The 12,164-nt window shown below is 40.0% G+C and overlaps 1 protein-coding gene across 2 annotated transcripts in view; it reads left to right on the top strand.

Annotated features, from left to right (window-relative positions):
* The first annotated feature begins 9,092 nt into the window (after nucleotides 1–9,092).
* The window catches only part of LOC149803361 (uncharacterized), a 102,836-nt gene continuing 99,764 nt past the window's right edge, over nucleotides 9,093–12,164 (top strand). Inside the window, exon 1 of one of the 2 annotated variants that reach the window (XM_089953062.1) lies at nucleotides 9,093–9,148. In XM_089953062.1, coding sequence (XP_089809188.1) covers nucleotides 9,145–9,148 — 4 coding nt within the window. In that variant the 5' untranslated portion in view covers nucleotides 9,093–9,144. The remainder of the gene's footprint in view (nucleotides 9,149–12,164) is intronic. The other variant, XM_089953064.1, reaches the window with a different exon arrangement.

Genomic DNA, 12,164 nt, shown 5'->3' on the forward strand with positions numbered 1-12,164 from the left:
CCGACCGACTTGTACCATCCCGTTTTACCTCACCATTACCAAGGAAAACTGATGCTTCCCTCGTGCCGAAACGTGTAACCAACACCGACCTTGTCAGCACACACAGGAAGAACGCGCCTTGACGGGAAGGTGGGTTAGCGTGGAATTTTTCAAAGCCCTGGACCTGGGATACCAACTGTTAGACGTGTACGAAATTTACCACTTTCCCAAGATAGAAGAGTGCCACAAGGGCAACGAGACTCAGAAATGCATTTTCGCAGACTATGTGTATGCCCTTATGAAACTGAAACAAGAAGCCAGTGGATATCCTTCCTGGTGTCACACTCCCGAAGACCAAAGGAAATTGAAAGAAAAATATTGGGATCAGTAAGGCATCACTTAAGACCACGTAGAGAAAAACGAAGGCAGGCGATGATAAGTTGCTTGTGGGGGAAAATGGCACAAAGACTTTGTTTCCCCAAGACAGAATATTTGACAGAACCTTCCCGCTACTTCCAGATGATTCACGACAAAACCAAATATATGAAACACGTGGATATCGTTCGTGAGGACTTGATCTTAGTCAGTTACGAAGAACTGGATTTTGTACAAGCTGACGAAATTTGGAAATGTCATCATTGCGGCTTACGTGACAACCCATGCTCGCCTAAAATTGTACGAAGCTTTAGAACTGTTAGTTGATTGCGTCCTGTACTTTGGCACGGACAGTTGTATCTACATCGATCGCCCGGGAAAACGTCACCCTGACATCAAAGGAGACTATTTAGGAGCCTGGACAGAAGAACACCCAAGATCTATAGTTCATTGTCGCTACCAAGACCAAGCGAGAAAGATGAGTCCTTTTAAACATAAATCATTCAGGTTGTGTGATTTTCAAGTGGAGTGCGATACTGTGCCTTGCGATGACAGCTATGCCGTACGTTGTGACCTCAGAGATGCAGTAAAGCATCGTGGGAACTTTGCTGTAACTATTACTACCATACCTATCATGGAAAGTGATGTAAATGTCAGATCTGACGGATGCAAAAGCGATGTCACTCGTTTTCTTGGACTCTTTACTGGTTTTCGTTGTGGATGTCAACCTTCACGTGACGCAATTCAGCTACCACCCTACGGATGTCATCAAAAACTGAGCAATCTCATACGGATTTCACCATACCATCATCGAAATGAACCTGTGAAAGCCAACTATTCGTTGCCTATGAGTTTGCCTGAATACTGCAACTTTGAAATTCGATTCCAAACCTTTCAAGGAAGATGGCCTAAATATCTAGGAGGACCTACCTCCGAAGAATTAAGCAGAGCCGGATGTTTCTATTTGGGCGAAGGGGATGAAGTCAAATGCTTCAGTTGTGGTGTGTCAATACACCAGTGGGAGCAGAAATATTCGGCTTATCTGGAACATACTCGATAGTCTCCGGATTGTCACTACCTACATTTAGTGTGACCGACACATTGAAGTGACATATCATGTCGTTTAAGAAACCAGCTTGACTAGAAGTCAAATGTCGGAGAACACCTATACAAGTATCTAAAACCCATTTAAAAATAATATTCAAGGATTAAGAAACGAACAGCAAGAGAAGATCTACAAGGAAGCTTGGCAGTGACTTGCCAGAGCAAAATCTCAATGGTTGACTTATGAACTTTTGTGTCGAGAAATTCACATGAGGAAAGTGAAAGAAGTCAACAAACGGGTCACATCTCTCGGGATCAAGTGTGCGATCATCCTTTTATTCCGTTTTAGACAGTTTACAACAGAAGATTTATATTATTGACATTCTTGACTGTTACCCGGAATGGCAGTGGTCAGAAATTACTCACTATGTTCATTACTTTCGCTCTAGGAGAAGATTGTAAAGAAAATTACACTGACTGACATGATCATGGATACTTTACAAGAGAACCTTCGCGGTTTTCCTGTGGAGTTGAGAGAACGCACGTACCGAGAGCTGGTCAAAATACAAGTGAAACGCAAAGAACAATTGCATCAGTTACGTCACCGGTGTTTAAACCACTGGTACCTGACTGTTTTAAGAGAACTAATTCAGATGAAAGTGTTCCAGCGGTCAGACATTGATCATTTACCCAATGGCACGAATGGTTGGTTTGTTACTGCTGATTCTATTTTACTACAAGGTAGAATTATTGCAACGAATTCCAAAAGAAGATTTAGAGCGTTACCAAAATCATTCACACAACGTACATTTAGTTAAAGAGGAATGTTGAAAGTGACCGAAACCTGATAGAAGAGCGATTTAGAGAGGAAATCAAGAAAGAAAATGAAGAATGGACGGAGAAGTACAGACGTTATAAGCAGAGAGAGCAGCAACAGTAGCAGCAGGAACCAGACAGAGGTTTTTTCCACTGCCATGTAGACACCAAAAACTTATCCTTCTCTTTCCGAAGAAGCGGACTCTTGTGGGAAAGCCTGCCGCCAGACGGGGACACAAATCTTAGACAATAAAATCCCTGTCCACAAAATAACAGCCGTTTTAAGGGCTAGCCCAATAATCTAGAAAAGAGATACTAATTCAATTGCCAATGACATGTTAGTAAGTTAAAAAATAGAAGTGTATCTAAAAACACTTCATTTCTTTAACTTTGTTAGAAGTGTGTCTATAAGCACTTCGTTTTTTTAATAGTAGTTAGGGTTTGTAAGTACAAAAGTGAGTGAGTGTTTTGTTTTAAGTCCGTGCGATATATATTTTGTTTAAGGGTTAATGATATGGGTCTTGAATACTTTGTATCAGGGGATGTTTTAGTTCACGTCCGTTCTAGACATTTATAAAATAAGTGCTCGTCAGTCTGGCTACCATTCAGGCGGCAGTTAACAGAGAAGAAGCAACACTCATTATTATGGAACTAGCGACGGATATTATTCTCACCCACGCCTTGAATGCACTGAGGGGTCTAGGCCTCAGAGCACAAAATAAACTACGCTGCTTCTGATATAAGAAAGCTACAAATTAGAAAAAGAAAGAAATTCACAACCCAGGAGAGGTAGAGGTGGAAAGGTTCGGCAGCAGATTGAGTGTAACACGCAGACCCAGCCAGCTATCAGCCAACCTACCACTATCCGACAACAAGTCAAATCCCAGCAGTCGAGTGGGCCGAATACATCAACTTCAGGGGACAGGCCTATAACTCAGACTGCCCAGGACCCGGCGTACCACGTTTCAGCCCCAAAAGCTAAGGAGAAAGAGACATTTGTCACCATTATCTCCAAATCGTCTAAAAGTTCAACTCAACCACCGCCACCACCACCACCACGACCACCAAAGAATATGACGCCACCTAGAACAAATACGCCTATTTCCACTACCAGATACCAACAAGTAATACCAGAGCAGGTTTTACAAGACATTAACCTGGTCCTGCAATCACCAAAAAGACCGAGTATTCCTTTGCCGGATAAAACTTTTCAAATTGCCACCGGTGAAAGGCTAGCAGAAGGGACAGCGACACAGAGATTAAAAGGCTGACTGCACTGGGACTTCAAATGGCACATGCAGATCTCAGGTTACTAATGATTTTATTAAATCAACTGCTTTCGTAGCCTGGAGGTCACTCAAGGGCAAGAAACCCACATCACAGCAATGACATACCGGAAAACGCATCCTACTGAAAAGATCCAACACTGCATTCACAAAACATCCGATGTCAACTCTACTAGATGCCGCAGAAGTCCTGGGCGAATCTCATGGGTACGAGGCATTCCCATCAAGAAAGCGGAAAGAAACTCGGACAGTGGAGAAAAATTGCGTGGAAGAAGACAGCCGTGGCAACTTCCCACCTGGGGAAAAATAACAGCCCTTCTTAGGGATACCAAATTGCCTCTTATTTAAGCAAACCATTATGGCTTGGTTTCCCAATTCGATAAAACCACAATACTGATGATCATTTCGATCTCCTGCATCAAAATTAAAACTTCTTTTTTAACTAATAGTGACTCAGCTTTTCATATTTTGCTGTTAGACATTTAGCAAATTAAAATTGTTAACGCAATTATTATGTACACTTTGTACTAGTATTATTGGAATTGTTAGGAGATAGGAAAATTATAAGACTTGTTTGGATTTGACACAATTGCACAGGTGGCTCACACATTATTGGCTATATTAGGGTCCATAAATAACTGGACTAAAATTTTGATTAAATACGGGCTAGTGTTTAATGACTTTATTGCAGATAGCCTTCTTGCCAGACCGTTTTTCTCTCTTGCCAATTCCGGACATTTCTACACATGAGCGGAGATGTGGAACAATTTCCACCCGCGAGCAAACATGTGTCCCGATGTGACGTCATTGTCGCCGGCTAATCGTGACTGACGTTGCTTACTGCTTTGGTTGACACCCAAATGATTGGTAAACAGAATTTCTATAATGTACATGAGTGCGTTGGTCCAGTCCCACTCATGTTAGCCATACCGTCAGACCGTTAGGGTCCAATTGGACTCACGGCTGAGGCAAATTAACAGTGCACTGTGTGCACAAAAATGCCTGGGGGATGAGGCACTTATTCCTTCCCCCAGGATCAATTATCAGTCTGCGGTGCAGCCACAATCCCGTGGTACATGTTCAACAGTACGAAAACCACGTTTTATCCAACTCAACAACAAGTCTGGCTACCATTGTTGATTCATCAACTGTTTTCGAATGAGCAGCAGACTCGCAAAACTGATGGAACTCCAGATGCACCTGGAATATGCCAGACGACTCCTGGATGAGTTATCTATGGAGGTCGTAACCGAAGAGGCCAGGATAAAGAAGGTGGAAGGGGAGAGAAAAATGAAAGAAGAGGAGGAAACGAAACAACCTATTCTACCTCACGTAATGATGAGACCTGTGTGTTAAGTGAAGCCTGAGGCGAGGACGCCTCCACAGAGACAAACACCACAGCCACTGCCAGCACCGCAGCCTCTACCATCACCACAGCCAGTAGTGGTACAGTTGCGTGCGCAAGATATAAGGAGGCCACACTATCCAAGAATGTGGAATAGTAGAAGACAGAGGGAAGTCTTTACTGAAAGTAAAGACTAGGAGAGTGAAGCCAGTCAACCCCCTCTGCGCTCCCAACCACAACGGTGAATTGGGAGAACGATTGGTGTCGTCGTTGTTTCTGTGGTTCCAGGCCTGGGAGATGTCACCATTAGCCAGGTGCATCTGGAGTTCTAAAAACAGCACTTTTCAGGACTAACCAAAGCTCTAGAAAAGAGATACTATTCAAGTTGCCCATTTGTGTGTAAAGGCGGAGTAGTGTGATCATAAACACTCACTCTTCTACTGATGTGATAGTGCGTGTTTTTGTGTTTTTATGATAGTGCGTGTTTTTGTGTGTTTATGAGCTCACGTACGTTTGTGTGGATAGTAATGTGTGTGTTAGCATAAGTGCACATACGTTTGTGTGGATAGAAGAGTGTGTGCTTGAATAAGTGAGCATACGCTTGTGTGGATAGTATATTATTGGGGTTTGTAAGCGTTCATGAACGTTTGTGGTGATAGTAGAGTGTGTGGTTTCTCCCTTCCTTTCTGTGTGGATGGTATATTTGGGTTTGTTTTTTCTCCTTCCCTTGTGTGGATAGTATGTTTTTGTTTTGTGGATAGTATAGTAAGGGGTTGCTCTTTTTTCTCCTTCCTGTTTGTGGATAGTATATTTTGGTTTCGTTTAGCTTCTCTTCTTTGTGTGGATATTATACTTGTGGTTTGTGAATATTATAGTAAGGGTTTCTTTTCCTCTTTCATGTGTGTGGATAGTAGATATTTGGAATTGTGAATAGTATATTTTGGGTTTGTGTTTTTGCTCCTCACCTTTGTGTGGATAGTATATTTGTGGTTTGTAAATAGTATAGTAAGGTTGTTTTTTTATCATTCGCGTGTGTATGGTTAGTAGATAATATGTGAAGTGAGTGTAGGGGATGTAATGAAAGCAGAAGAAATGATAAGAAAGGTGATGGAAGTAGAAGTGAAAAAGATTAAAAACACCCGGGAAAAGGAGAGAAAAGAAAACGAAAACACAAAAGACAAAGAAAATAGAAAGAAAATAGAGGAGTTTGAAGGATGAAGGTACAGGAGAAATTTAGATTGATGGGCCATCCTAACTGGATGCCAGTGAAAGAGAAAAAGAAGAAAGGAATTATTGAGCAAGTGAGGAAATGGTGGAATAACTGGATAAAATAGAAGAAGAAGAACACAAAGACCCTTTTCAAGGCCACTCATTTGCCTGGAAAAGATTTGCTTTCTTGCTTAAAATTGTTTTAGTAGTTTGTATAGTTGTTTGTTTTATATATGTTGTCTGTTGTATGTGTTATCTATGTCTCTGTCCCGCCAGCCCTGTTGCTGCCAAGCGTTCTGGGATTTTCTCATCTGTTTGGTCGATTGAGGTCAGCTCCTTGCTACATTGTTGCTAATAGTCAGTACCGTAACGTCACCTCCCCTATTCCATTCCTATTGTCCCTAGACGGTCCCAATACATTCTTCTCCTTCTGTAATCCTTCCCATGTTAAAATTCTCCATGTTTAATTGCCATTGTCCCTATATCGTCCCACGACCTTTTTGACTGGATTTTCCATTGTCCCTATATCGTCCCCATTAACTACTAGCAATACCATTCAAGGCAAACGTATCAATTAGCGATTACTAGGATTGGTCAGAAATCACTTGAAGTTTCTCACATGCGATATAATACAATCCGATGGTTCTACACACCAAAGTTTATTTTAAATCTTTTGCATTTCGCCATGAAAGTCAAGGGGTTTTAGAAAGATTTCATCAAACTTAGAAAAATTGTTTTGATACCGGCTAAGACTGGTATTTATTTATCGTTGTTTGCTGTTATGGAATCAGTTCAAGAATCATCAGGATTTAGTCTTTTAGAACTAGTAGTTGAATATACTGTCGGTAGACCATTTACGTTATTAAAGAGAAACTTCTTTTAACTGAAAATTTTAAAACTTTTATCTACCTAGACTATGTTTCTGATTTCAAAAATAGTTTGTCGAAGGCTTGTGAAGCTGCAAGAATTGATCTTCGTTCTACTCAGTCAAAAATGAAATTAAGGTATGACAAAAATACAAAAGAAGGAGTTTAAATCCTGGTGATAGAGTTATAGCTCTCTTACCTCATTATCCTCTTCAGGCTAGGTATTGTAGTACTTATGCAGTTGAAAAGAAAGTAAGTGACTTAAATTATGTTATTAATAGACACACACACACACACACACACACACATATATGTATGTATATATATATATATATATATATATATATATATATATATATATATATATATATATATATATATATATATATATATATATATATACATACATACATACATTCACTATGAAGTTGACTTTTGACAAGGTCAAAAATAATATTAAGTTAAAGGGTACAGCCTTGATACTGACTTAGACTCTTTTAGAATAGAACATTAAATGAGAGTATTTCCCAAAAAAAGGTAATTGCGATGTAGATCAAGTAGTTAGTTAGTCCTCTTCATACCTCATCCCAGGAAAGTCCCATCTATTCCAGCTTGGTCATCACTGTCCTTCGCCAGGTTATCCTTGTCCGTCCACATTTATACTTACCAGCTGGTATCACCTGAAGGGTACTTTGGGCCTCCGGTATTGGGGCATCATCATTACGCGCCCGAGCTATTTACTCCTGCGCGTTTTGATTTCCATGAACGGTACTTTAGTCTTATTATATAGGTTCACATTGGAGATCTTGTTTAACCAATAAATGTTGCTGAGGCAACTATTGTGAAATGATTTTATTTTGTCCATGTCTGTCTTCACTACTCTCTGACACTCAAAGCCGTATAAAAGTACGACTTTACGTTGCTTTTGTAAAGTCTGATCATTGTCGTGAGGCTATAGGTCACGTAGCGGGGTAATTAATATTGTTTATCTAAATATTACTCAGTCTTGCCTTAACATATGAACCAGAATGAATCTTGCTGTGTTCAATTTTTCACATGGGTTGTTTTATTTAAACAAATTGTTATTCACTGGAAACACAAAGTGCTAATCAGAAGTATTTTGCTCCCAGTACTAATAATACATTCACTATAGTAGCATTACGTTTAGGGGGAGGAGGTAAAATCTTAGTTATATAGCTACAATGTCTGCAGTGTGGCAGTTTATGTGATGTCTAGCACTGGGGAAATTTGCCGCAGGCAAGTAGCAACGTGTCTCACCTAGTCGCATTGTCCGGACACCAGTCTGATTAGAACTAACACTAACCCTTAATGATGAGCGACAAGCTAGGCAGTTGATATTACCATTTTATAAGTATTATGTATGACTCGGACAAGTTTCGAACCCACTACCTCCTGCATCCAAGGTGGACGATCTAACCACTTAGGCCAGATGTTAATAATATGTTGTGGCTATTTTTCAATCTGGACGAGTGTGACCGAAAACATGTCACTTAGAGAACAGTGATGGTAATATTTCCATTCTTGGAAAATTAAACAATTATTTTCACCATCATCATATGTATTATGATTGTAAGTTATTAGCACATCTGAAACTTTGGTACTAACCAATATACAATAATTGGAGAGAGAGAGAGAGGGAGAGAGAGAGAGAGAGAACGAGAGGTAGTGTGTGTGTGTGTGATTTTGATTTTTAACGAAGCTTTAACAATTTTTCAGTCATATCGCTACGGTGTCTGTGTGTGACAGTTTATAGTGATATCTAGCACTGGGGCATCATGCCGCAGACATGTAACATGATGTCCCACCCAGTCACATTGTCCTGACACCAGGCCGACTAGTCCTAACACTAACCTCTTAATGCTGAGCGCCAAGCGAGGCAACTGCTAGTACCATTTTTTTAACTCTTTGGTATGACTCGGCCGGGTATCGAACCCACTACGTCCCGCATCCGAGGTGGACGCTCTAATTACTAGGCCACCGGAGCGGTCGAGAGAGAGAGAGAGAGAGAGAGAGAGAGAGAGAGAGAGAGAGAGAGAGAGAAAGAGAGAGATTGGGGACAGACAGACAGATTGTAAGATAAAATCTAGCTCTCTCCACTTCGGCTGACATCTGTTTAAACAGGTGCTACACCTTTGTACACCAGTCAGATAAGCGACTTCCTTTCATCCTAGATAAGCACTAAGGACGGACAGGGATTATAAACATGGGTAAGTTTTCTATAAATTTTATCCTATTAGGTTTTTTGATTAACTTTATCAATGAGGACAACAGATCGTAAACATGTCATAGGAAAGAAAACATAATTTAGAGAAGGTTAAGATGAACTAATATATTGTACACTGAAATCAGTAGAATGTTAAAACGTGGTTTGTAAATTGTGTCCATCTCTCTACTGGTGGTTCAATGTGCATCTAACTAAAAGGATCCGTTGAAAGGTTGGCATAAAAGAAATTCCTATATACTCTCAAGACTAAAGGAATTTAATTTTCTGTCAATATTATAAATGACAAATAATTTATTTTAACGAGGGGGGGAGGCGATTATGGCACTAATATCCAGAAGAAGCCACAAGAACCAGAAACCCCAATCCTTATACGGATTTGTTCACAAATAAATACCATGGGGGTCAGATAGTAAAACCTCGTTTGGTCTTCTGGGTTATCAACTATAAAATAATAAAACTACAAATTAAAATATATATTAAACGTTACATAATAAATGCGGGAAAATCATTAGAATTGACTTATCTGATGAAAAACGTCAAGACCGACGAAAGCATGGCGTCTTGGTTTGTCAAGAACGGCATAAATCTCAAAAGGATTAACTATATGGTATCCCAAGCGCTTCTGGATTGTCGACGATCAAATCAAATGATCCAGTTCAGCATAACTTGCAGCAGGGAAGTTCTACAGACCAGACCGTTCCACCAAAAATAACCCTTCTACGCAAACTTTCTCCGTACAACCCTCAGATTGCAAAAATAAACCTTACTGCGCAAATTAATCCGCGAAATTTCGACCAAGGATGCAATTTCAGGCATAAAAAAAAACAACAAAATTTGGGGGGGGGGTATAGTAAAATTTGTTTGTGATTGCAAAATTGGGCTGCAATTTTATGAGTAAATCTGATCAAGACCGACTCGATACCTGCTACGTGGATCATGAAGATTAATCGTGACAAAACCATGCGGCGTTGCCTGAGCGTGACTGAAGAAATTTTTAAATTTATTTATATCCATATCGCCGTTACACCAAGTCTGATGGATATTCCTCAGCGTGTGAGTATCAACGCCATTGAATACCGATAAGATATTACAATTATCTCTGATCACCTTTGGAATTTGCGTATATCGCTGCGTCACGTAAATCACATCGGTGTTCTTATGTCGGCCACGCGAGAATATCCTAGCTGGGTTAGTTTGCTTATCCAGCATCACATCATCAAATACGACAAGATTATTAACATCACCATTTAAACTTTCCACTGATGGAGCTTCATTGATGTCCGTTATAAATTCTATTGTGCCATCCTCAGTATTATCGCTAAATTCCTTTAGTACCTGATAACATCGCTGATCATCAACAGATGGCGCAACCAAATACAATTTATCCCATTTCAACCATCTCATTATCAAATTTAACAACAATTGCGTCTTTCCAGATCCCGACGGTCCAATGATTATCATTCTTATCGAATTTGGTAATGCCGCGGTGTGTTTTACTTGCTCGCGTTTTTTCGTGGCTGAAAAATCAATTACATTCATGTTATTAGAATATTATGGATTCATATTGTGTTAAGTGTCGCACTCGAACTGCTACGCTAAATCCAATCGAAGTCGTTACACGCAACAACAGGAATGCGATCAGAGGTGAATGCGCAGTTTGTGGAACAAGCAAATACAGATTTGTTAAAAAAAAGATAGAAGAACCGGAGGAGACATTGCCGCCTCCATGAAAAATCTACCAGGATTGCCTTGGGCGAAATATCCCGGAGAAAAGCATTTGCCAGGATACAACTACTGCGGACCTGGTACAAGGCTCGATATAAGACTTAATGGTAATAATCAACCAAAACCTGGAGAAGAGCCAGTAAATGCCATCGATAACGCATGCTACTATCACGATCTTGCATATCGTAGCGGAGATTTAGAACAACGACATCTTGCTGATGTGAAACTAATTCACGCAATAGACGCAGTACCTAATAAAAAATTCAGAGAGAAATTAGCAACTTGGTTGATAAAAGGAGCAATGAAAGGTAAATTAGTACTCGGTGCTAGTAATTTATAATGGAGCAAATATATTATTCTCCGCAAGGATTCTGGCGAGGAAAATCAGCAATAGCCAAACTTGCCAAGGCAGCAAAAGTAAAACAATCCACCGCTGCATCATGGTTATCAAAACAAGCAATTTGGCAAATTTATCTTCCTCCACCTAAGAAAATACCATATGCGAGTTTTTCCGTCAGTGTCCCTAACGAAGTTCATCAGGCAGATTTAATGTTTCTTCCTCACGATACCGTTGATGGAGTCACATACAAATACGTACTAACTATTGTTGATATTGCTAGCAGATACAAAGAAGCAGAACCATTATCAAATAAAACAGCAACGGAAATAGCAAAAGCATTTGAGAGAATTTATTCTCGATCTCCACTAACATGGCCAAAGCTTCTTCAGATTGATCCAGGACGAGAATTTCTTGGTGCGGTTACTTCATTGATGAAAAAGAATAATGTTAAAATCCGACGTGGCATAGTTGGTGTTCATCGTAGTCAGGCTATTGTTGAAAGATTCAACAAAACACTAGCGGAACGATTATTCGGATATCAGTACGCGAGAGAATTTATCCAGGATAATCGATCTCACGATTGGGCAACAAGATTACCTCACGTGATTAACGCACTAAATAATGAAGTAACACGAACAATATCAATGAAGCCCGCAATTGCAATTACAAAGACAAATATACCACTAAAACGAAGTTCTACTATTCCGCCTGTGCTAGGTAATGTTATTGTCAGGTATTTGTATAAGGAAGGAGAAGCTGAGGGCGGCAGAAAAAGAGCAACCGATCCAACTTGGAGCGTTACAACACACAAAATATCGGCCGTAACAAGATCATCAGGAAGGCCAGCAATTTATTTTCTAGATTCACTAGCTCCACAACGCGGATTTACCAAGGAGGAATTACAAATAATACCGAAGGATACTCAATTACCGCC

The sequence above is a fragment of the Sinohyriopsis cumingii genome, chromosome 3 (genome assembly GCF_028554795.1).
Source record: "Sinohyriopsis cumingii isolate HCF-2022 chromosome 3, ASM2855479v2, whole genome shotgun sequence".
NCBI lineage: Eukaryota > Metazoa > Mollusca > Bivalvia > Unionida > Unionidae > Sinohyriopsis > Sinohyriopsis cumingii.